This window comes from Physella acuta, unplaced genomic scaffold (genome assembly GCF_028476545.2).
Source record: "Physella acuta isolate Inbredline_101_S28 unplaced genomic scaffold, ASM2847654v3 ptg000540l, whole genome shotgun sequence".
NCBI classification, from domain to species: domain Eukaryota; kingdom Metazoa; phylum Mollusca; class Gastropoda; family Physidae; genus Physella; species Physella acuta.
Window position 1 is genome coordinate 142,595 of NW_026732059.1, and position 23,863 is coordinate 166,457.

General features: G+C 35.4%; 1 protein-coding gene and 1 long non-coding RNA gene across 3 annotated transcripts; both read right to left on the bottom strand.

Moving 5' to 3' along the window:
• Positions 1-104: 104 nt before the first annotated feature.
• LOC131945933 (uncharacterized) lies at positions 105-2,206 on the bottom strand. 2 transcript variants are annotated; one of them, XR_009387644.1, is made up of 6 exons: positions 2,129-2,206; positions 1,692-1,790; positions 1,384-1,507; positions 1,144-1,278; positions 438-892; positions 105-173 (listed from the first exon to the last, which is right to left on the bottom strand). It is a non-coding gene; the product is annotated as an uncharacterized LOC131945933 (long non-coding RNA). The 2 variants fall into 2 exon arrangements; XR_009387645.1 differs by lacking the exon at positions 2,129-2,206 and adding an exon at positions 1,969-2,118.
• Positions 2,207-5,289: 3,083 nt separating this feature from the next.
• Positions 5,290-9,706, bottom strand: LOC131945915 (uncharacterized). The gene is made up of 5 exons (XM_059306551.1): positions 9,639-9,706; positions 7,529-7,589; positions 6,947-7,063; positions 6,695-6,844; positions 5,290-6,453 (listed from the first exon to the last, which is right to left on the bottom strand). Exons 4-5 carry the CDS (start codon positions 6,807-6,809, stop codon positions 5,516-5,518), a joined length of 1,053 nt encoding a protein of 350 aa, XP_059162534.1. The 5' UTR covers positions 6,810-6,844; positions 6,947-7,063; positions 7,529-7,589; positions 9,639-9,706; the 3' UTR covers positions 5,290-5,515.
• Positions 9,707-23,863: the final 14,157 nt, after the last annotated feature.

Below are 23,863 nucleotides of genomic sequence, written 5' to 3' on the forward strand. Positions count from 1 at the left end.
ACGCCATTAAAGCCAGTTTTTAATTGAATTTATCCGAAGACCTAATGTAAAATTAATATATCAAATACCTGAACATCGTTTTGTTCTCTTGATTTCATCAGTTGACTGAAGACATTTTGTAAGGACTCAAATTGTGAAAATCTTTTAGCCAGTACTTGACACATGGCTGCAGTCTGAGGAGATATAAAGGGGTTAATTTTTTTTTTCTAACTGGTATGTGGTTGTCTTTAATTTGATTAGGGTTTAATATAGTTGTTATTGGTATGTAATTTAATAAGGGGTTTATTTAGTTGTTACTGGTCTGTGATTGTCTATAATTTTGTAATGGGTAGCTTTTTATTATATAATTAAATGGTTCATTCAAATGTAGCGTAACAATAATGTTTAGTTTTTATAAGGTTTTAATTTGGAAAGGACATAACGTATAACTTGTATACCTTTAATTCTCCATGTGTTAGTTTTGTATCCATTCTAGACAAACTTTCTGATATATCTTGGACAGAGGTTTCATGATCTTTTGTTGTCTTGACCAGACCTTTAGTGACCACACTTAACTCTTCTATGTGTTTCTTGTTGTCACAGCTAGCTTCATTTATCTCTTGTATTGACGTCATCATTTGCCTCATGTTATGAGAATGTCTTTGTGTCGCGTTATATTGTTCTTCTACTTTTTCTGTCAACACATCCAAGTTTTTCTCTATTTGTTCTACCCTTCTATTTTGTTGTTTTGATTTCTTTGCTTGAGATTTTAGCTTGCCTTCAAAACGTGTGAGTTTATCATTGACTGTGTTGATATTTTCGTCTATCTGGATATATTTTCTTTCTAGTGAACCAGTTGTCATGTCAGTGACGTCTAGCTTGTGTAGCAGAGACTGGAACTCTTCTATGGTCACTGGATTTTAATAATATGTAAGTAGTTAGGTAGACATAAACACTCGCATCTAAATAACGATTATGTTGTTCAAAACAAGTTATAAAATAAAAAATAACAATTTTATTATCACACACAAACAAACATATATATATATATAAATATAAATATATATAAATATATATATATATATATATATATATATATATATATATATATATATATATATATATATATATATATATATATATATATATACATAAAGTATCTACCATATTTGGAACTGCCATCTGTTAATTCATGTTGTGATTTTTCAAAACTGCCACCTGTGTTGTGACTGTCTTATGGTAAAGTACTAGAGAGATATTCAGCTGGTCCTGGGCTATGGGTTGTGTCCCGTTGATATTCTGCAGTACATACACAACACACGCAACAATTACCTCAAACATAATAGATCATTTTTTTAAATCTATCTTACTTTTAAGTATTTATATATAAATCTATTCATATACCTAATAAAGAAGAATAACTCCTCAATGAAGACATATGTGTCTCTTCTAATCCTTGCATCAAGTCTATAAATGATTTTGTGTTTGTATCTGTATCTGTTAGCCAACAGCTGCATTCCTTTATAACCTGGAGTCAAATAAGATATCATTAAATGTAAAAATGCTATAGGAAGTGCTATAGGTATATCATTTAAAACATTATGCCTATTTATATTACACGTACATCCCCAACACCTTCAATCCAACATGTTAAACACGATGATCGTATAAACTTCATGTATGTGTTTATTTTAATAGCGTTAACAACTTACATCATTGATCTTATTTAGTTCTGGAGTCAACACATTATTTTGATGTTCTAGAAACTTTAGAAATGTTGTTATAATTTGTACCTGGTAAGCTGGTCTCATCTAAAAAAAATAAAGTTTTAGAAAATTGTTAAGTAAGTGGTACGTCTAATTGATAGCAGTTTAGACTATAATATTTAGAGGGTAGTAAAATAGAGATTTGTTTCATTTTTAATTCTATTTGGAATGTTGCCTTTTTTAAAAATAATTAATTACAAAACTGAAAAAATTTAATGTTTACATTATGATGTTACAATGTTAACTCAGTGAAGGACGTCAAATGTCATCACACAGTAGCTGGACTAGTTAACGAGAGATTATACTCAATATGAAAAAGAAATTTAACACATCAATGTATTGTCAACCGTATTATAAAAACATATCCAGATGGACAGACTTACTTTTCTAAAGAATTTTTGCTGTAATGGCGACAGGTTTACACTAGACTTTTGGTTTCGGTTTTAAAATTTCTATTTGTATAAGAAAACATGTCATATCGGGATTTCCCAATGTTATTTTAAAGGTTAAAAATATTACGACATGTTTCCGATTAGTTAGCACTTCACAAAACGCGAAATCATCTTATTGATTATATTTTTCCACTTGCCCTATTCTAGGTATCGAACATATTATATTTAATGATTTGTTTTTTTATCTATTTGTTATTATTGTTATTTTTTGGCAACACATTATAATGGTACATTTATCCACTATTATCCAGAAGTGTGAAATTTGGCAACATCCGTCTTTTCTTAACTTATTGCCTATAATTTGCGTCTTGATTTACTAGGCGCACTTATCTTAATGTATTTAAGACAATGAAACCATTTAGTTAAAATACGGTAGGCAATGTCCCAACCAGGTGGTGAATTACATGGGGAAGAAAACAAAACCTGAAGGAAGCCAACGTGTATAGCTACTTTTAAAGTGGGTGAAAAAAATTCGTTATTCTCACACATTTTTAGTGTGTCCTGCTAATAAGCAATAGCTTAAGCAAGTAAAGACCGTGTAGTTGGCCGTTTAAAAAGTATAAGGAAATTAAGTAACAGACATTTTAAATCATAGAAATTTTTGCACGATTTGTATGAAATGTTTGTAGGATTTTTTTTATTACATTAAATATGAATGTATGTGGAAAACGATTTATTTGAAATGGATTTGAATATAATTTTTGTTTATTAATTTTTCAACAAAAATTAAAATAGAAAATGACTAAATATCTTTCAACACTGATACATAACAGAATTTCTTTTTAAATTCATGTACTAGCGATGGTAATGTTCCAAAGCTAATATTACTCCTTATAGACAATCACCAATTATACGGTTTGCTTTAGATTTAATCCATTTCACTTGATAAAGATATTACAGATGTGTGTTGCTGTAATATTCAGATATAAGCACATCGATCAGTAGACCTTTTTTCTCTTACTTAATAAAAAAATACTGTACTTTTAAAATTAAAAAAATATATTCTTAATTACCTCCTGTTTATTTGATAAGCATTTCAAGGGAAACAGCAGAAATTAATATTTCATTTACAAAAACAAACAAAATGAAGGAAAACAGATGTTCACTATAACATATGTTTATATTTATTTACCAAAAAATGATTACAAAATGAACGTCTTTCTCGCACTCTTAATCTAACATAAAAAGTATAAATTTTAAGCACTGTTTATGAATGTAATCAATCTTTGTGATCAATTTATTCATTGATAAATAAAACTATAGGTCTAAATGTGGTGGAAAAAAAACTGCAATGCTAAAATTATTATTTTAGGTATGTTTAAATATGGTAACTATTATGATTTAATACGGTCAACTGGGATGAATTTAGATGGTGAACTGCGATATTTTACTTGAAAACATTTTTAAATCCATCGCACTGTTTATCTAAATCACAGTATATTTCATTTGAGTCAGGTCTGTAAGCATTCGTGTGCTTTAATGAAGTATTTCAGACAACATTGTTTGTATGTATAAAAAAAAGATTATGATATTATGTAGAGTCGTGGTTTCTACACATGCAGCTTTATAAATTGATCAATACACGTTCATCTTCAAGCACTTAGTTATTACCATTGTTTATTTTATAAATGAAGTTATTGTTAAAATGTGTATGTATATTAGGTTTGGTTTTAATAAAGTGTAAAAAATGGAAAATAGTTTTCCTAGTTGTTCATATTATTCACAAATCGAAGTTAAGTTTCCAGCCTAGTTGTATCGCATGTATATAGCTTGAACTTTGGAAACTGTATAATTATTCTATGGATTATTTCAAATGCTCTTTTAACAGCACATTCATGTGATTTTATTATCTACGAACAAAATCACAGTTAATGCCAGATTTTTATTGACATAAATAAAAGATAAAGCTACGCAAGATAACGTTTGTTGTCTATTTTTACTATGTATCAAGCTATGTGGAGGTACAACTCCGCCATTACATTGCTCCCTACCAACCATACATGCAGTTTCTTGGAAACATCAGTAGCCATTTCTCTTCATCTATAAGAGGGGGTTGTTTGTTTCTAACACCTATAAGGTCAAGTACTTGCAGAAAACTATTAGACAAATTGCTCTATGTAGCACTGGGGGGGGGGATAGATGGTCAGATCAAAGAGACAGACACGACAATAGTAGCCTGAATACTAAACAGTGGTCAGAGTTGTTAGCGACTTTGGGGATAATTTAAAAAAAATGTTAGGTCACACATTTTTTCTCATTATCCATTGGGAAAATCTAAGCTGGTAAGACTGAAGTATAAATACAGAAACTGCAAGCTGCTTAGTGAGTACATTCCCCCTTCCCAGTCTCACTAGTACCTTCATGTTTCAGTCTCACTATAAACTTCCACCTTCCTAGTCTCACTAGTACCTTATAGTTTCACAGTCTCACTAGTACCTTCTAGTTTCACAGTCTCACTAGTACCTTCTTGTTTCACAGTCTCACTAGTACCCTTCCAGTCTCACTAGTACATTCTAGTTTCACTGTCTCACTAGTACCTTCCACCTCCCCAGTCTGACTAATACTTCTAGTTTCCAAGTCTCACTAGTACCTTCCACCTTCCCAGTCTCACTAGTACCTTTCTTGTAGTTTCACAGTCTCACTAGTACCTTCTAGTTTCACAGTCTCACTAGTACCTTCTAGTTTCACAGTCTCACTAGTACCTTCCACCTTCCCAGTCTCACTAGTACCTTCTAGTTTCACAGTCTCACTAGTACTTTCCACCTTTCTAGTCTCACTAGTACCTTCTAGTTTCACAGTCTCACTAGTACCTTCTAGTTTCACAGTCTCACTAGTACCTTCCACATTCCCAGTCTCACTAGTACCTTCCACTTTAATAATTTAAAAAAATGGTTTTCAAAAAGCACCAGTATAGTTTTTACCCTCATTAAAAACAAAATACTATTTCATTAAAACATGCAAAGTTTGACCTTGTTCTGGATTTTTTTCTGCTAGGTTGATAGCAGCCTCCCGTATCGTGTATACGTTTTAAAGCGTCATATCTAAGACGTGTCAAAAGAGGCCTTGAATTGTTTTAATCAAAACGTATTGCGTAAATCACAATTATACTTTATTATGGTGAAGAATTAATTTCACATTTTAAAGAATTAGTCAACAATAATATGTCAAACAGAAAACAGCCAACAATCAACACCGCCATGCTTGTTTACATTCTAGAAAAGACAGACATCCAACAGGCGCCATGTTTGTTTACATTCTAGAAAAGACAGACATCCAACAGACGCCATGTTTGTTTACATTGTAGAAAAGAGCAGCCAATTACAAAAATAAGTCAGCCCACACCCCACTATAATTTAAACCACCAGTGTTAGCTCCACTGTGGGGGTGGTTAGAGCCGTACCCCCAGCCCCACCCCAGTTTGTAGATCATAGCCCCACTGCTACCTGGACAGGTACACGTTGTGTACGTGTACCTGGTCGAGCCACCCCCCACCACCTGCCTGTGTACGAAGTGACCTACAGAGATCTGCTTAGAACAGCCATGAGGATGTGACACTATAATGGTCAGCTTGTCCATGTTGAATTTGTCACTTCCTTTTTCACGAAGACTATCAAACCGCTTGACCATCTCCTCCAGTTTATCAGCTACATCTACGTCATGTGTCACACAACACAGCATGCACTTGTCTCCCTCAGAATCTGACCAACCTACCTTCCACCCATAAATGTTGACAACGGGACAATTCTCCTCATCAAACCACAACCTACAGCTGGACTGTCTCGCCTCACTCTCATCAAAAACCACATGTTTGGCTGTCACCACATCAACCTTCCACCACACTTTGCTGGGTGTGTCCGAGTGGTCACATTCAGGACATGGACAAGTTCTGTAGGTCCTCCTGTATGTCTGGTCCATCCCCTCTGTGTACTTGATCACCCATCTCACCCTCCCAGTCCCTGTCCTCAGTGAGTTCTGTCCCCTGGTGTTGTAGCAAGGATATGGATCTTTAGTGCCTGGTACAAACTCTGGTCTGTCTGGACTGGTCAACTTAACAGCTATCCTCACAGTTAGGTCAGCCATGGCTTTTGTGAGGTCATACACATCGTTGTCATGGTAGCCAGAAGGAAAATGTTCAAGACTTAACTGATTTACAGGTACAAAGTTTTTATGGCCAGGATTTTTCTTGCAGTTTGCCAGGTGTGTGTGTAGATCTGCCTCATCTTGACCTTCAAGACATTCTTGTACTTCATGTGTACCTGTACAAGTAAACAAAACAATTTTATAACTGTAAACATTTCATAAGCTGTTAAACTTTAACAAACATAAAACATGAAAACTATCTACAACCTCCAACTGTCACAACCATCTCAACCATCACCATCTTAAGATACTCATCCAGTAAACATTTCAAACTATAGAATGTTCCAACGCAAGGACTTCATCAGCAAAAAACTGTTAAAAATAAGGTAGAAATCTTCCCAAACAACTGGACATTACCTGTAAAATATGTTGAGATGTCTTCTCCACTGGCCATACTGTTGTGGTCATCTAGACTATCCTCTCCACTGGCCATACTGTTGTGGTCATCTAGACTATACTCTCCACTGGCCATACTGTTGTGGTCATCTAGACTATCCAAGTTGATTTCTGTTAAATAAACCACACCACAAAGATTTGACACATTGTCTACATCAGCACTAAACCATGGCTGTACACTTGATTAAGTTAAAAGATAATTAACAAACTTACCTGTAACTTGATGTGACAGATCTCTACTGGCCTTTACTGTAGTCTTATGGTCAACTGTGGCAGCTGATTGATTGAAATAACCTTGACCTTTACTTCACATTCAACACTCTTTAATAGCTAGAAATATTTTGACTTTTTAAAAAATAATTTAAAATCAACAACCAAAGCATTTTTACAAACTATTATAGTCAGCTTTCTTATCTACATATACAATTTTAGACCAACATACTACATAGAGAAACTAATATTTGATCTATAGACAGCACACCACAGAAAGAACTACAAAATGACAACATATATAGTGGAACTTTCTTTAATATAGAATTCCATAATAATCACCATTTTTTTTATGGACTCTCATTAGCATAGAACTACAGAATGACACCATTTATGATGAGACTGTAATGAGCATAGCACTACAACATTTATAATGTCACTGTCATTAGTATAGAACTACAGAATGACAACATTTATAATGGAACTGTTATTAGTATAGAACTACAGAATGACATTATATACAATGATTTATGAACAATTAAAGAATGACACAACATGTTTCTCATAATTAAATAAAATACTTACAGTTAAAGTGAAGAGGTCAAAGGTTGATCACACAGGGGAGAGGGAGTAATGTTTTATCTTCCTGGAGATGTACGTAAAAGTTAAATGCCAATGAGGAAAGTTAATGAGAGAAATATATTAATTGTAATCATGTTAATTTATATCTCAACAATAGCTTTAAATTAGCTACTGAATAATAAGTCATTATTTTAGGATTTTTACTTTCTCGTGTATACGTAGTATAGAGAAAGTATTGTAATCGTGCAAAAAAAAATCGAGATTTTTACAAATCTCGACGTTTTACACCTCACTGATACGGAAAAACATAAATTTGCAATCTTGTCCGTATGTCTGTGTGTGTGTGTGTCTGTGTGTCTGTGTGTAAACACGATAACTTGAGTATCGTTACAGCTAGGTTGATGAAATTTCATATATAAGTATTATATCAAAATCGTAAATCCCTATCAACTTTTGAGCAATTTCCGACAACCGGAAGTGGTACTTTTTCTACTTTGAATTTTTCAAAAGCCTATAACTTGAGTACTATTTCAGATAGCTAAATGAAATTTCACATGTAAGTAAAAAATCTAATTCTCTACCTTCTGTTAAATTTTCAGTAATTTCCGTTGACCGGAAGTAGTAATTTACGCTACTTCCGATTTCTCAAAAAACTAATGTAAATTTTTAAAGTAGTAATAATATTGCGCACTATTATGCACATTTTGTTTCGGCGTTTGTTTGGTGCGCAATGTTTTTTTCTATGAGATTCTATTCTATTTTAAAAGTTTAAGTAATTAAAAATCATGTCTACATTCCAAGTTATATAAGAATATTCGAGAAAGTTTAGGGGAGATCACTCCCGGTTTATTTATTTTACAATAATTTACAAAAGGTTTTTTTCCTAAGATATTACTAAATAATTTTTAGTTTTGGAGCAATTTTAAATAAATTATTTCCTAAAATATTACTGGCTAATTAGGCTGTTACTAATGATAGTACAGGTCCATCACTTAATGACCTGAAGTAAAAGAGCATTAATTTTTGCAATAAATGTTATAGCCTGACGGTGTAACAGTGATATTTTTAGTTTAGTTTTACACTTTATGTTGCTGTCAGTACAACAAAACTAGAGATCTAGTACTGTAGCTTTTTTATTTTAGCTGAATTTCTGGTATTTTACTTTTAACATTTTTAAGGCTAGTGTACTTATTAGCTATACCAGCTATGCAGTGAGCATATTATATTTAGATTTAGATTTTGTCAAGCCTCACTACAGTAAAAAAAAATCTAATAGAGACAGCGTGTCATTGTACCCAGAGGGAATCCCTTCCAACACTAAAATTAAGAACGAAGAAGAAGAAAGAAGACATTCATAATATTTTTTTTTTCCAAAGTATTTAACTGGGAATAACCTTATTAGCATTATGACTATTGCCAGTCGTAACTTTTTTCAACACGCCTGTGTCCAATTAGCAACGGTCGCTAATATGACCCAGGTCCTTATAGCCTCGACCACTATTTAGTCGATAAATTTGTAATGATTTAGTGATTTAGTTAAACAATAATTCTTTTAATAAGCAGACTAAATGTCACAGCGAACGGGAGTCGTAGAGCTTATCTAGTATCTAGGGTATGATGTCTTGCTTGAAACAGGAAATTAACAGGACATTATTTCTATAAGCCAGTGTATTATTCGGTACCTTAACATTGTGACAAGACGGATAATCTGATGTAAAACTTGGGTCATCTAGTCAATATGTGAAACAATATGTGAGGATATAATCCTATGGCATGGTCTTGCCAGTATGTAGGCCTATATAAAAATATATGGCAGTCTTTGGTCAGTTCGGTATGTGTTCATGTCTGTCTAGGAAGAAGGAGCCTAACGGTAGAATGATCTAGAATGTAGACTAGATCTAGTATCGAGCTCGAATCAGTCAGTAAACTGAGTAAACCATTCTTGGGTCAAAAACACCAGTGACCAACCAAACAAAAGCATGAAACAAAACGTGTTAAGTTTAAATTATTAATACTTTTCATCTGCACGCAACCCTACTTTTTGATCCCATAGATTTTACTTTTATTACTGTTTCAAGTCGAAAGTTAAATTTTACATATTCCGATTACTTACGTGACTAGATCTAAATGCTAATACGTTTATACTGGCGACAGTCTTGTAGCAGCCATATTGAATGTTTCTAAATCTGGCGTTGTGTGCCACGTAAGGCGAGAGTTATAAATACAGACACGTTAGCGGGAAATCCCGTTGTGTGTTGGCAATGAAAGCAACATCTTTTTAGTGGACAGGCAGGGCACTAGACTTGTTTATAACAATTCTAATAAGTGACAATGATGAGTAATGAGTAGATTGAGGTTTTATCAAAGTTTATTTAGTCATCATAGGTCAACATTACTGCAGATCTAGCCTATCTATACTGTCAACTACGGACGATTTAAAACTGTACAGCGGCAAAATTATAAACTAGATCGCATTTCTGGGCTAGTGTCTCTTACAGCAAGTGTCTAATGGGCTAGAGTCATAAGGGATAGTGTCTTAAGGGATAGTGTCTTATGGGATAGTGTCTTATGGTATAGTGTCTTATGGTATAGTGTCTTATGGCATAGTGTCTTACAGCAAGTGTCTAATGGGATAGTGTCTTATTGGATAGTGTCTTATGGGATAGTGTCTTATGGGATAGTGTCTTATAGCAAGTGTCTAATGGAATAGTGTCTTTTGGGATAGTGTCTTATGGGATAGTATCATATGGTATAGTGTCTTATGGGATAGTGTCTTACAGCAATTGTCTTATGGAATAGTGTCTTATGGGATAGTGTTTTACGGGATAGTGTCTTACTGCAAATGTCTTATGGGCTAGTGTCTTTCTGATAATCACGTCCACACGATCTAATAACAAAAGTTGCTGACATATTTGTTTTATGACAAGAACAATACACAATTGTGACTCTTATTATGGATTGAAAAAATAATTGTTGCTATTTTTAGACTTGTTTGACTTACTCGTGAGCACGTCAAACGTTTCAACACATACAATGTGTTATTGGCGTGCTGTGTAGTCTAGCGGTGGAAGTAGAGAAATAACACAACTATAATACAATTAGAATAATAAAAACAAGGTCGCTAAAATAAACAAGGGATTTTTTTTAGCAAATAATATGTTACAAGTATTATAATATAAATAATACATAGCATACGCCGCGATTTAGTTTTATTTCCTACTTTTCAGTAAATCATAATTTGTAAATTCGACACTACCAATGCTGCGACAGAATTTTTTGTGTGCTACAAATTACTATCAGTAGCTTGGGAAGGAAGATTATCCTCACCCTCCCTCCCTCTCCCCCCCCACTCCCTCAATCTCCGTGAAAGCAGCCGTCCGTGACGACAGTTTCCAGACGACAATTAAAAGATCAAGCAGAACGTGTTACCTCCCCTTAGTATCAAATAGTTTAATAGCCGTCACTGATTCGACCCGGCTCGACGATTGCAAACATTCGGCGTGAACCATTCTGCTACATTCAGAGAGCGCCAGCAGTAAACTAAACATCGACTCAGCTACACCTCTAGACAAGTAACAACCAACGAAGTCAGTACCAACACAAACAGAATCTCAGAAGCAAAACTGAACGATGGACTCCGATACAACAACAAACAAAAGGGAAAAAAAGCACGACAGCCCACCCAGTGGCGTAGCGAGGTCGGGTGTCACCCGGTGCGGCACTTAATGGTGTCGACCCCCCCCCCCAGAGGCGTTGCGACCCTTCCCGGGGACAAACTTTCAAGTTTTCGATTTGCACCCCCCCCCCCCTCAAACTTTCGATTTGTACCCCCCCCCCTCAAGTTTTTCTCTATATATTTTGCTATTTTTTGCCTTGGTGTTACCCCCCTAAATGGTGTCACCCGGTGCGATCCGCACCCCCGCCCCCACCTCGCCCACCGATAATCGAAAGACCATTCAAGACACCAAAATCCGACAACACTGAATAAAAAGACAGCAATCAACCCAATCATTAACACTGAACTAACCCAAAACGTCGAGAACAAAGAAAGCACAGAGCAAGAAGACATAAGATGCGGGCTCTTCTGGTACGTTTTGGACAACGAAGAAGATCAGATAAAACATATGAAAATGAGCATCCGAAATGTACAAAATGCTTGCACTGCAAAAACAAAATTTAAAGCAGTCGAGCAAACAGTCGCCATACGAGGAAACACACAGAGGAACATGTGTTCCGGTGTTACCACTGTGACATTTGTTTCTTCACTGAAGAGCTCTGCAGTATCCACAAGAATGAAACGCACTCGGGAAATTAAGATGAAGATGGATTCTACAAAATCAACTTGAGCGTTACATCAGACAACTAATTACTGATTGTATTAAAAAAGACACAGAATCCATTTCAACTTTATATAATAAATTTATTATGTATGTTTCATTACAAAAATAAAAAAAAAAACACCCCACAGAATCCATTTGAGCTTTATATAAAAAATACATACATATGAAGCCGCATAAATCAATTCAAGATTTATATTCCTGATTATTAGTCTGCGCTTTTTATAAAGTCTATTTATTTACGTGACGGAGTGGTCTAGCGGTAGAGAGCTGGACTGCGAACCCGTAAGTCTCGATTTCGAATCCGGGTTAAAGTCAGTAGACAGTCCCTGAGTCCACCCAACTCTGATGGGTACCTAACTCACGTTAGGGAAAGTAAAGGCGGCTCTACATAGTGCTGACCACACTATCTCTTCATAAGCCGAGTTCACAGAATCAAGTGAATTCTACTTCACTAGCCCCGTAGACCGTCAGGTTTGAAAAGGAAACTTACTTTATTTATTTACGTGTGCGTGTAGCTGTAATTGTAGGTGTTGGTGTTGGTGTTGGTGTTGGTGTGGACGTTGGTGTGTAGGTGTACTTGTGAGTTTACGTGTACGGCAAAAACTGAAACCTTGGTTTCATCCCTGTGTAGCCTAGCGAATTCTTATTATCTAAGAGACATAATTAAAACATTTTAAATACATTTTTAAAAACATTATTTTTATATAACTGCCATAGATAACAGTATTAAATATTTGTATGTTAAGGGGTGGAGGGGCTGGGTGTATGTGTACCAAAACTTTTCTTATAATATTTCTCTAAGTCAAAACAATTTTAAACTACATTTGCCCCTTGTATTGATGTGTAATATTAGCCTAATGTTTATTAGAAGTTTATTTAAAAACCCAGTTTATACGAGCGAATTACCCATGTTTACGTCATGCACTTTAATAGCTAGTTAGTATCACGAATGACATGGAAGTTGTTGAACATATATTATGAGTTGGTAAAAGCCAGTTAGCGTTACATTTTCTCAACAAAATTTGAAATCGTGTAGTATTACTCCAATCACATAACCAAATAAAATGTTGCTGTGTTATTGATGTTTCTTTTCCACCTTTACCTTTTGAGATACCCCACCCAGCCCATTCAGTAGACGGCACTATAACATTGTGAAGATATAACCCTTACACTAACCCTAACACAAAGCCTGACACTAACCCTGACACTAACCTGAAAACTAACCCTGAATCTAACCATGACACTCACCCTGACAACATAACACACTAACCTAAGCCCCATATAACACATTAAAGTACAACATAACACACTAACCTAAGCCCCACTAAATATATTACAGTACAAAATAACAAACTAACTCTAACCCTTACACTAACCCTGACACTAACCGTGACACTAAGCTTGAAACTAACCCTGACACTAACCCTGATACTAACCCTGACAATAACCCTGACATAAACCCTGACACTAACCCTATCCCTAATCCTAACCTTTAGACTGCATGACTAGACTAATCACACCCAGATAATGCATGAGTTAGTAGAACAAATAATATGTGGGTCGACGTTCAGGTAATAATTGGCTAATTGTATCAATTAACCAAAGGTACTCAGTTTGTCATTCTATGTGGTTTTATATGATACACGCTTTTTTGTCTTGTGATTTCCGCGTGATAAAAGTTTACTTTGTCATTTCATGAAGTTTTCATGCAAATCACATACACCTGAAAATTAAACACATACGGCCTATATTTTATGGTTCTCCTGGACATAAACCCTCTGGACATAAACCCCCTTGACAACCCCCCCTACAAAAACCCCCTGGACATAAACCCCCCTGGACAAACCTCCCCTACATAAACCCCCTGGACATAAATTCCTTGGACAACCCATCCTACATAAACCCCCTGGACATAAACCCCCTGGACAACCCCCCCTACATAAACCCCCTGGACAACCCCCCCCCCCCCGCGACACAACCCCCCCTGGATAATAACCCCCGACTGAGTTTTAAATAAGGACATAATATATATCAACGGAGCCAAACAATATATTAAATTAGTTTAATTTTAACGATTAACAAATAGTTCCTACCTAAAAGAATGCTAATCAAAAATTCAAAGAGCAGCCTTGGTTGTATTTGATAAAAGATCGGACACCAACAACATCTTAGATATATGTCATACGCAGAAAAAACATGTCTATGTCTTCTACAACTTTAACAATGTGTGAGTTAATAAGCTCTCCAGCTCAGAATGCTACATACGTTGGCTTTTGTGCCAACTGAACACATAAGTAATGCTATTGATACAATATCTGAAAATTGCCCCCAAAAGCAATTCCGATTGCAGACCCTTTTGAGGACTACCATATTTGTTTACATATATGTTTTTAACATAGGCCAGCTCAGGGCCTGGCCGAGACGGCTAGTAAAAAATAAGGCATATCATCGACAAAAAAACAAATTAATACCTTAAACAATATGATAAAAACACCACGCTGTAAAAGGAAACTCGCTAAGGCACTCACATTTACCAACACATCATTCATTATTTTAAAAATATATCCAATTTATCCCCAATATCTAATTCATGTGTCGCACATAGCAACCCACACCAGTCCTTCTCGGTGTTTGACCAATCCACCTTCCATTCATTTATAATGACCTTTGAACTTTTGCAACCATTGAACCACAATCTACAACTGGACTTTCTCGCCTCACTCTTATCAAAAACCACATGTATGGCTGGCAACACAAGAACCTCCCACCACACTTTGCTGGGTGTGTCCGAGTGGTCACATTCAGGACATGGACAAGTTCTGTAGGTTGGCCACTCCATTCCCTCTTTGTACTTGGTCACATATACCACTCGACCAGTCCCTATATGCGTTGAGTTCAGTTTCCTGATGTTGTAGCAAGGATATGGAACTTTAGTGCCTGGTACAAACTCTGGTCTGTCAGGACTGGTCACCTTAACGGCTATCCTGACAGTTAGGTCAGCCAGGGCTTTCGCGAGGTGACATAGCTATTTTTCTTTGTGATCAGGAGGGAAATGTTGAACTTTTAACTTATTTTCCGGTATGAAGTTTTTATAGCCAGGATTTTTCTAATAGTTAGAAACGTGTGTGTGTAGATCTACCTCACCTTGACCTTCAAGACATGTACTTCATGTGTACCTGTACAGGTAAATAAAACAATTATTTACAATTAATAAGTACATCATATTAAATCCAATCCATTTTAGCAATATTACTAATCACATTTGTATTTTTGTAATTATGTTTTTAAGATGTTCGAAATACACATTCAATAAATGGCATTACCAGTAAAATGCTTTGATACGTCTTCTTCACTGGCCATACTGTTGTGGTCATCTAGGCAATCTAGTTGATTAATATTTATACACACACATATCTTTTACATGACAAATTGTATTATTTTAAAAACTTTTAAGTTACTTGTATTTTGAAATTCAGTGATGAAGTTCATACAATTTATCGTGAAATATTTCGTTCTTAAATCTGATTATAACTGTCGGTGATACCAGCACTTGCAGACATATTAGTTTTTTGTTAATGTAGGCCTAACTTTTATTCAGATAAAATTAAATAACATTTTTGTTAATATTAAACTCAATAAGGATTGTTAAAGTACGATTAAGATATTAAAAACAACATCTCTCGGCTATCGTGTTATTAGCTTATTCGGAAACGTCTTTTATTGGCATTAATACTTTTTTAAAAAATACATTAATTTTTTTTCAGTTTAAGATACTATATTGGTATTTTGATATCACCAACATAATCTAGCTTTTTTATGTTTCAAATGTAATAACGTAATACTTGTGTTGTTAAATTGTTTTACAAACAATAATATAGGTAACAACTTTTTTGTGTGCTGATTAGTCTAGCAGCGAAACATCTTTATTTAACACAGTTGTTATCCTAAAGTTGTTCTTATATTGATTCTCGTATCATACGAAATTCAGTGAAGCATTTTCACTTTACAATAATAATTGATGTGAAACATAAATCAATCTAACATTTCACCAGCTGACTATTTATATAGACTGTAAAAAAACCTCCATCTTCATACAGTGGCTAACATTACCTGATATTATTTGCTTACATTGTGTATAGCTCATGGTTTTATTGTGGTTGGCTAATTTAGAACTATTTCATACAGTGGCTAACATTACCTGATATTATTTGCTTACAATGTGTATAGCTCATGGTTTTATTGTGGTTGATTAATTTAGAACTATTTCACATCCTAAATTTATTACACCCGCTCTCTTTATTTTAGTTTTGTAATGTCTCGTATAAGAGCACCAAAGTTCAAAATTTGGAACAAGTTCCTTTACATGGTAACATGAAAAAAATAGGTTAAATTTATGCTATTTTAAACTTTTGCAAACCTTTTTTAATGATTATCGCCGTCATATGGCCTCATAAACATCATCATTGTATATCTATGTGACATCGTCATTGTATATCTATGTGACATCATTAATGCACATATTTTTGTCAACATCGTTACACATCTTCGTAACATCACAGTTGAGCAAGGAATTGAACATCAAAATTGATAAATTGATGTAAACATCTTGTAAAATATGTGTACGCAGTGAAGTAAATATATAAAAGATGTTTAACTATGTTGTTGACCAACCTCTAACTTCAGCAAGTTTTCATTTATCTTTCTATATTTCTCCTTTCATGTGCTATCTATATTCAATAGCCAATGCTGTTTCAGATAGACACGACGACCCTGCTTCCGATTCTTAGTTAAGCAATTCTTTCGCTCTGGTATCTCTTAATATTAAATGACTCGTGAGAAAATATTAAATGACTCGTGAGAAAATATTAAATGACGCGTGAGAAAATATTAAATGAACACAATTGATTATTTTTTTCTTTTCAAATGAGGGCATGTCACACTCAAAATAGAGAGTAATATAAAATATACAGTTTATTTCTATGTGACAATACTTCATCAAATTATTATCTAGTGTTTAATGTCAAAGATTTGATATGATTTACTTTGCTTTATTATAAGGGTTCATGCTTAAAATAAATAATAATCTCAATCTTTATATTGTTAGATTACTAATTACTTTTTATAGGTTTTTAAATTAGCCTAATTATGAACTTAAAACTTTAAAAGAAATCGCCCAGCCATGAAGGTTATTAATATTTATTTATAGCTAACACTTAGCTGAAAGCTCTTTTTCGACCTGTAACATCGGAAATTTTGTAGAATAAATAAGGAATTCATAAACGTTGTTGCCAATTATCTTAAATATTTTAAGGATTGTCTGATGATGTATATTTTCTTTTCAGCACAGTCAAGTGTGATCTAGTTTATAACTGTGCCGGTGTACAGTTTAAAATAGTCCGTAGTGGACAGTATAGATAGGCTAGACGTATGATGACTAAACCCTTTCCCCGGCGACTGGGTGTAATCGACCAGAAGTCGCTATATTTTTGCTCATATCTTGAGTCTCGTTTTATAAATTTTTCTGGGCCTCATTCCCATCTATAAGGTGGTTGGGATGAACACATTAGAGGTTGTAAATTTAATAAATATGCATAAAAAATTTTTTTATGAGGGTTTGAAATTTTTGTATACGGTCCCTGGCAACTGGGTGTTACACTCCCGTACACAACTTTGAATGGAAAAAATAATTTATAACTTATAAACTAGCCTCTAAATATTTGTTTTTACTCATTGTGGGTTAAGTCATAGTATTACATTTTCAAAGTTTAACTATAAATTAACAATCTGGAGGTATTTGAGTAACAAAAATATCAAACAGGATTGAAGTTGACTTTAGTAATAAAATAATAGAATATTAACACGTTTTAATAATTCGCACCTCAGAGAGCACAGTTGTTAGATAAAATTAAAATAACTGGACATTTCCTTTTGCTGGCAGGGAACTTTAGTTTTCTTTGACAAAATATGGGCACCCGTTTAGTGGTGTTACACGAGTCACATGCCCAAAATATTTTAATTCCATACTTATCAGAATTGCTTGGTATGTATTGGATACATCTACTCCTACATCTAAAATCAACCAGTTGCCCAATTAGTAATGATCTCTCCAGAAACATAACACCCTGCTAAATTTGTATGGAATATCTACCATAATGGAAGCAAATATACCATGAGCCTGATGGACTGTTAGTGTTATTGGAGTAATCTACGTTTTCTTAAATGCTCCAAATTAGTATTGTTTTTTCGACAATTATCGTGTTCCTCGACATTCTTTATAAAATATTATAAAATCATTTTTATTTTATAAACACAGCTGCATTTGAAAAATAATTTTTTCTACAAAAATTTCTAAATAGAAATCAACATTTGGAAAGCTTATTTTACGCATTTTTGACATCTACACTAAATAAAAATGCGTCTTGTGATTTTAGCACTCTTATCCTTGTACACTTTTGCAGGTAATATTTATTTTGTGTGCATATTCTTATTACTTTTCTCAATTTAATTATTAATCGTTACATTAGAATATTAATTAATTTAAAACAAGGGCATTGAAAATAATTAATTCCTAACGAGTTTATTTTTACCAGCGATTACCCCTTTAAAATTTGATATTTTATTAAAGCCAGTGTTTAACAATTACTATCTGTAAGTAGGCCTACTGTCTAACCGTCTGCAGAATTATATTCCTAATATCGTGCTGTAGAATACAAAGCACTGGCGCTTGAAAGAATAAAAACTTGCTACATATTAAGCTCGTCCTGAAAGTAAATTTTCCACGAAAAGTTATCTACTTTTTTGAAATAAAATGCTTTTCGAGATATGTATTACTGAAAATACATTCGCGTAGTCGGTATGTCGAAACATTGATCAATTCCATATTTTCATAAGCCTTGTATTGGCCTGTTGAAGTGTAAATGCGTTAAATTGAGTTAACATTGAGTTTACCAGCACTTATATCTATCGCAATAACTAAGAATATCGGTGTTGGTGTAAGAGTATGTGTTAGTGTAGGTGTAGGTGTATGTGTAGGCGTAGGTGTAGTTGGGTGTCTGTGTAGGTGTAGGTGTAGGTGTAGGTGTAGATGTAGGTGTAGGTGTAGGTGTAGGTGTAGGTGTAGGTGTAGGTGTAGGTGTAGGTGTAGGTGTAGGTGTAGGTGTAGGTGTAGGTGTAGGTGTAGGTGTAGGTGTAGGTGTAGGTGTAGGTGTAGGTGTAGGTGTAGGTGTAGGTGTAGGTGTAGGTGTAGGTGTAGGTGTAGGTGTAGGTGTAGGTGTAGGTGTAGGTGTAGGTGTAGGTGTAGTTAGAGGCATATAGTATAAGTATAGGTTCAGGCATAGGTACATATGAACGTTTCTTTTAATTTAAACTTGTGTTTGTATATGTGTGTGTGATTATGTGTTTGTGTGTATTAAAACGTTAATTTACCATGACTTATGACTAATTATGCCACTGCATAAACTTACTTGTAGAATGCTATTCAAAATTTCAGATTCATTGCTGCATTGCAAGAAACAGATAACTTTTGATGGTCTTAATTTGACTTGCACAAGGTCACCAGAATCGGATATTTTAAAACAAAGATTAGCTGTACATTACACAAAGGTGCGTTAAATTAATTTTAATATTTACTAAGATTTTAAACGCGCAAATATGTTATAACCTTTCATGTTTTTATTATTAGAATGGAGATTTAATAGCGCCAGAAGTAGACTGCAGCTATGTCGCCAACAGCACGATCTTATGCACACAAATGATACATTTAAAAAATCTTGGCTTGGGGCAATATGAGATCTTTGCGACGATATACCCAGCTCAATTAGATCCATTTAAGATGAAACATTTGAAACATACAACGGCAGTATCTATTTCATTAGGTAAACCATTTAAGTACATTCTTGACATTATTTTCAAATACATTACATGAAATTATATAATTTACTTTTAATTTTAGATTATCCAAAGGTATCCCTTGAAAATTGTTCATATATTGAAGCACAGCAAGTAACTGTATATTGTACTTGCAAGCGTGTAGACTGGAGTGAAATTGATACCTCAATATACGTATATGTCGACGGAATAGAAATTTCAAAGAGTAATGGAACAAATCTGGTTCTCATATATCAAATACATAAACCCTTAGGTAGGTCTAAACTCAATAAGCTTATACCAGTATTAAGGATGACGCATTGATTTATCATGTTCACTTAGTGACTTACTTTGACATTTCTGTAATCTTCAGCCGCCGAATTTTCTTCTCATATTATATTTTGTTCGCAATACTTCAAAACAGCAATATACATTATCTATTTTTCCTACCAGAGATAGAATGTTCTGCAAGAAATATATTGGGCTGGGAATCAACCAACGCGAGTGTACATTATAATTTACGTAATCCAGGTCGGTCATTTATTGTATTTATATATAAGCAAATACTCTGTACAAAATTAGAATGAATTTTAAACAAAATACAAAACTAAAGGCTTCCGCTTTCGAAAAATGCCATAATAACAAATTAAATACTTTGTACAAATGTAATTACATTGCGCATTAACAGATTTTTATTCTATTTAGTTAAGCAAAGCATGCTAAATCAAAGGCCCCTGATTGCATATTATCTACCAGGGACCAGGGTAATATTATATATGATATACTTCAGTAAGTATAAAATAGTGTCTTTATTTAAATTACTAATATAAAATAAAGTGTATGAGCAAGCACATGTGAAGGCAGATGCATATGGAATTGAAAAATAAAAACGAGTATAATATTTTTTTTGTAATATGTATTGTTAATATGTCTTTGCCTTGCCTATTCGTTACTTGTGCCTTGCCTATGCCTTGCTTTGCCTATGCCTTGCCCATGCCTTGCCATGCCTTGCTCACGCATTTCCCAGGCCTTGCCCATGACTTGCGCATACTTTGCCCCTACCTTGCCCCTACCTTTCATATGACTTGCGCATACTTTGCCCCTGCCTTGCCCCTGCCTTGCCCCTGCCTTGCCTATGCCTTGCCTATGCCTTGCCTCTGTTTTGCCTATGCCTTGCCATGCCTTGCTCACGCATTTCCCAGGCCTTGCCTATGCCTTGCCTTGCCTATGCCTTGCCTATGCCTTTCCTATGCCTTGCCTATGCCTTGCCTTGCCTATGCCTTGCCTATGCCTTGCCTATGCCTTGCCTATGCCTTGCCTATGCCTTGCCTATGCCTTGCCTATGCCTTGCCTATGCCTTGCCTATGCCTTGCCTATGCCTTGCCTATGCCTTGCCTATGCCTTGCCTTTGCCTTGCCTTTGCCTTTCCTATGCCTTGCCTATGCCTTGCCTATGCCTTGCCTATGCCTTGCCTATGCCTTGCCTATGCCTTGCCTATGCCTTGCCTATGCCTTGCCTATGCCTTGCCTATGCCTTGCCTATGCCTTGCCTATGCCTTGCCTATGCCTTGCCTATGCCTTGCCTATGCCTTGCCTATGCCTTGCCTTTCCTATGCCATGCCTATGCCTTGCCTATGCCTTGCCTATGCCTTGCCTATGCCTTGCCTATGCCTTGCCTATGCCTTGCCTATGCCTTGCCTATGCCTTGCCTATGCCTTGCCTATGCCTTGCCTATGCCTTGCCTATGCCTTGCCTATGCCTTGCCTATGCGTTGCCTACGCCTTGCCTACGCCTTGCCTACGCCTTGCCTACGCCTTGCCTACGCCTTGCCTACGCCTTGCCTATGCCTTGCCTATGCCTTGCCTATGCCTTGCCTATGCCTTGCCTATGCCTTGCCTTGCCTATGCCTTGCCTATGCCTTGCCTATGCCTTGCCTATGCCTTGCCTATGCCTTGCCTATGCCTTGCCTATGCCTTGCCTATGCCCCTATGCCTATGCCTTGCCTTGCCTATGCCTTGCCCTATTGGCCTTGCCTATGCTTGCCTTTGCCTATGCCTTGCCTATGCCTTGCCTATGCCTTGCCTATGCCTTGCCTATGCCTTGCCTATGCCTTGCCTATGCCTTGCCTATGCCTTGCCTATGCCTTGCCTATGCCTTGCCTATGCCTTGCCTATGCCTTGCCTATGCCTTGCCTATGCCTTGCCTATGCCTTGCCTATGCCTTGCCTATGCCTTGCCTATGCCTTGCCTATGCCTTGCCTATGCCTTGCCTATGCCTTGCCTATGCCTTGCCTATGCCTTGCCTATGCCTTGCCTATGCCTTGCCTATGCCTTGCCTATGCCTTGCCTATGCCTTGCCTATGCCTTGCCTATGGCTTGCCTATGCCTTGCCTATGCCTTGCCTATGCCTTGCCTATGCCTTGCCTATGCCTTGCCTATGCCTTGCCTATGCCTTTCCTATGCCTTGCCTATGCCTTGCCTATGCCTTGCCTATGCCTTGCTTATGCCTATGCCTTGCCTATGCCTTGCCTATGCCTTGCCTATGCCTTGCCTATGCCTTGCCTATGCCTTGCCTATGCCTTGCCTATGCCTTGCCTATGCCTGCCTATGCCTTGCCTATGCCTTGCCTATGCCTTGCTTATGCCTTGTCTATGCCTTGCCTATGCCTTGCCTATGCCTTGTCTATGCCTTGCCTTACCTAATTCTTTACCTATTTCTTTACCTTTTATTTAGCCTATTTCTTTGCCTGTTTTTTTTTCCTATTTCTTTACTTATTTCTTTGCCTATTTCTTTCCTGTTTTTAGGCTTTTTTCTACCATTTTGTCTCTCTTTGTCTATGCTTATGCCTACGTCTATGCCTAAGTTTAAACCTTTTCCTTTTTTCTTTCCTATGCCTATGCCCTGCCTTTGCCTTTGTTAAACATATGTATATTTCTGATTCTATTTCTGTGTTACTTTCTATGGCAGTACTTTTTTTCTACTTTACAAAAATGTGTAAGGTATTTCTACATTGAGCAATATTCGGTATTTTTTAGAGTAGACGGAAGATTATAAAAATGCACGCCTACATATGGTAAAAGTTTTGTTATTTCGCATCTCTTTTTAGGTTTTAAAATTTTGAAATGGTACGTATATTTTCAATGTATTACAACTCTGTCTGTATGTCTATTGGTCTGTATGTGTGTCTGTCTGTATATCTGTCTGTGAACAAGATAACTCGAGAATCGTTACAGATAGGTTGACGACATTTCATATATAAGTTTATTATCAAATTTATAATTCACTTTCTACTTATTCTGCTTTCTGTTATTTAAAAACTTATTTCGCTTTCGTATATTCAAAAACCTGTAACTTAAATACTGTTTTAGTTAGATTTAAAGACATTTTACATATACGTAGAAACTCTAATCCTCTGCTTTGTATTTGACAAATCTTGAGAAATTTCCGTTAACTGGAAGATGCACTTTACCCTATTTCTGATTTCTGAAAAAAAACACATATTAATTAATTTTCTTTACTCGTTTCGTCTGTCTTTCGTCCGTCATGGTCGGAAAAGCTTTCAAGCAAAATATCAAATACTTCTACCAAAAGATTTATTTTGAAAATTGTACGCAGGCTCAGACTTGATTACATTGTAATGAAACATAAAATGTTACTTAAATTAGATGACTAACTTACGCTTTGACAATAAATCAGGTGTTTCTTTATTATGTACTAAAGTACCGCTTTATTATACACATATTTGTTTGCTATCCAATATTGATTTTTTTCAAAAGTCTATATCCCGACAGGATCGGAGTTTCAGTGCCATTGCTTTTAGAGCTATAAGATTATTAAAAATGTTTTTTTTAAATGTATTTTTACATTACATATTTGCTTTGAAAATAAGTTTCATTTATTTACTATACTAATATACCTAAACTCTCCGACTAGCTTTGTATAGATTTTTAAACAATTACATTTAAAATTTTTCTCATTGCTAAGGTTTAGTATACCAGTTGGCGACCCCCCAGAAATCCCTTCGCGATTGGGGGTCGCGACCCCCAGTTTGGGAACCCGTGGTTTATAGAGTGCGATTAAATATTGATAAGATGTAGTTTTATCGTCGTTCACTAAAATCAATCAGGCGCGTCC

Coding starts and splice junctions, on each gene's coding strand:
- LOC131945915 (XM_059306551.1), bottom strand. CDS start 6,809: ATGGCCAGTGGAGAGTATAGTCTAGATGACCACAACAGTATGGCCAGT. Junction 6,454..6,694: donor CATCTCAACATATTTTACAG/GTAATGTCCAGT, acceptor TTACTTGTACAG/GTACACATGAAGTACAAGAA.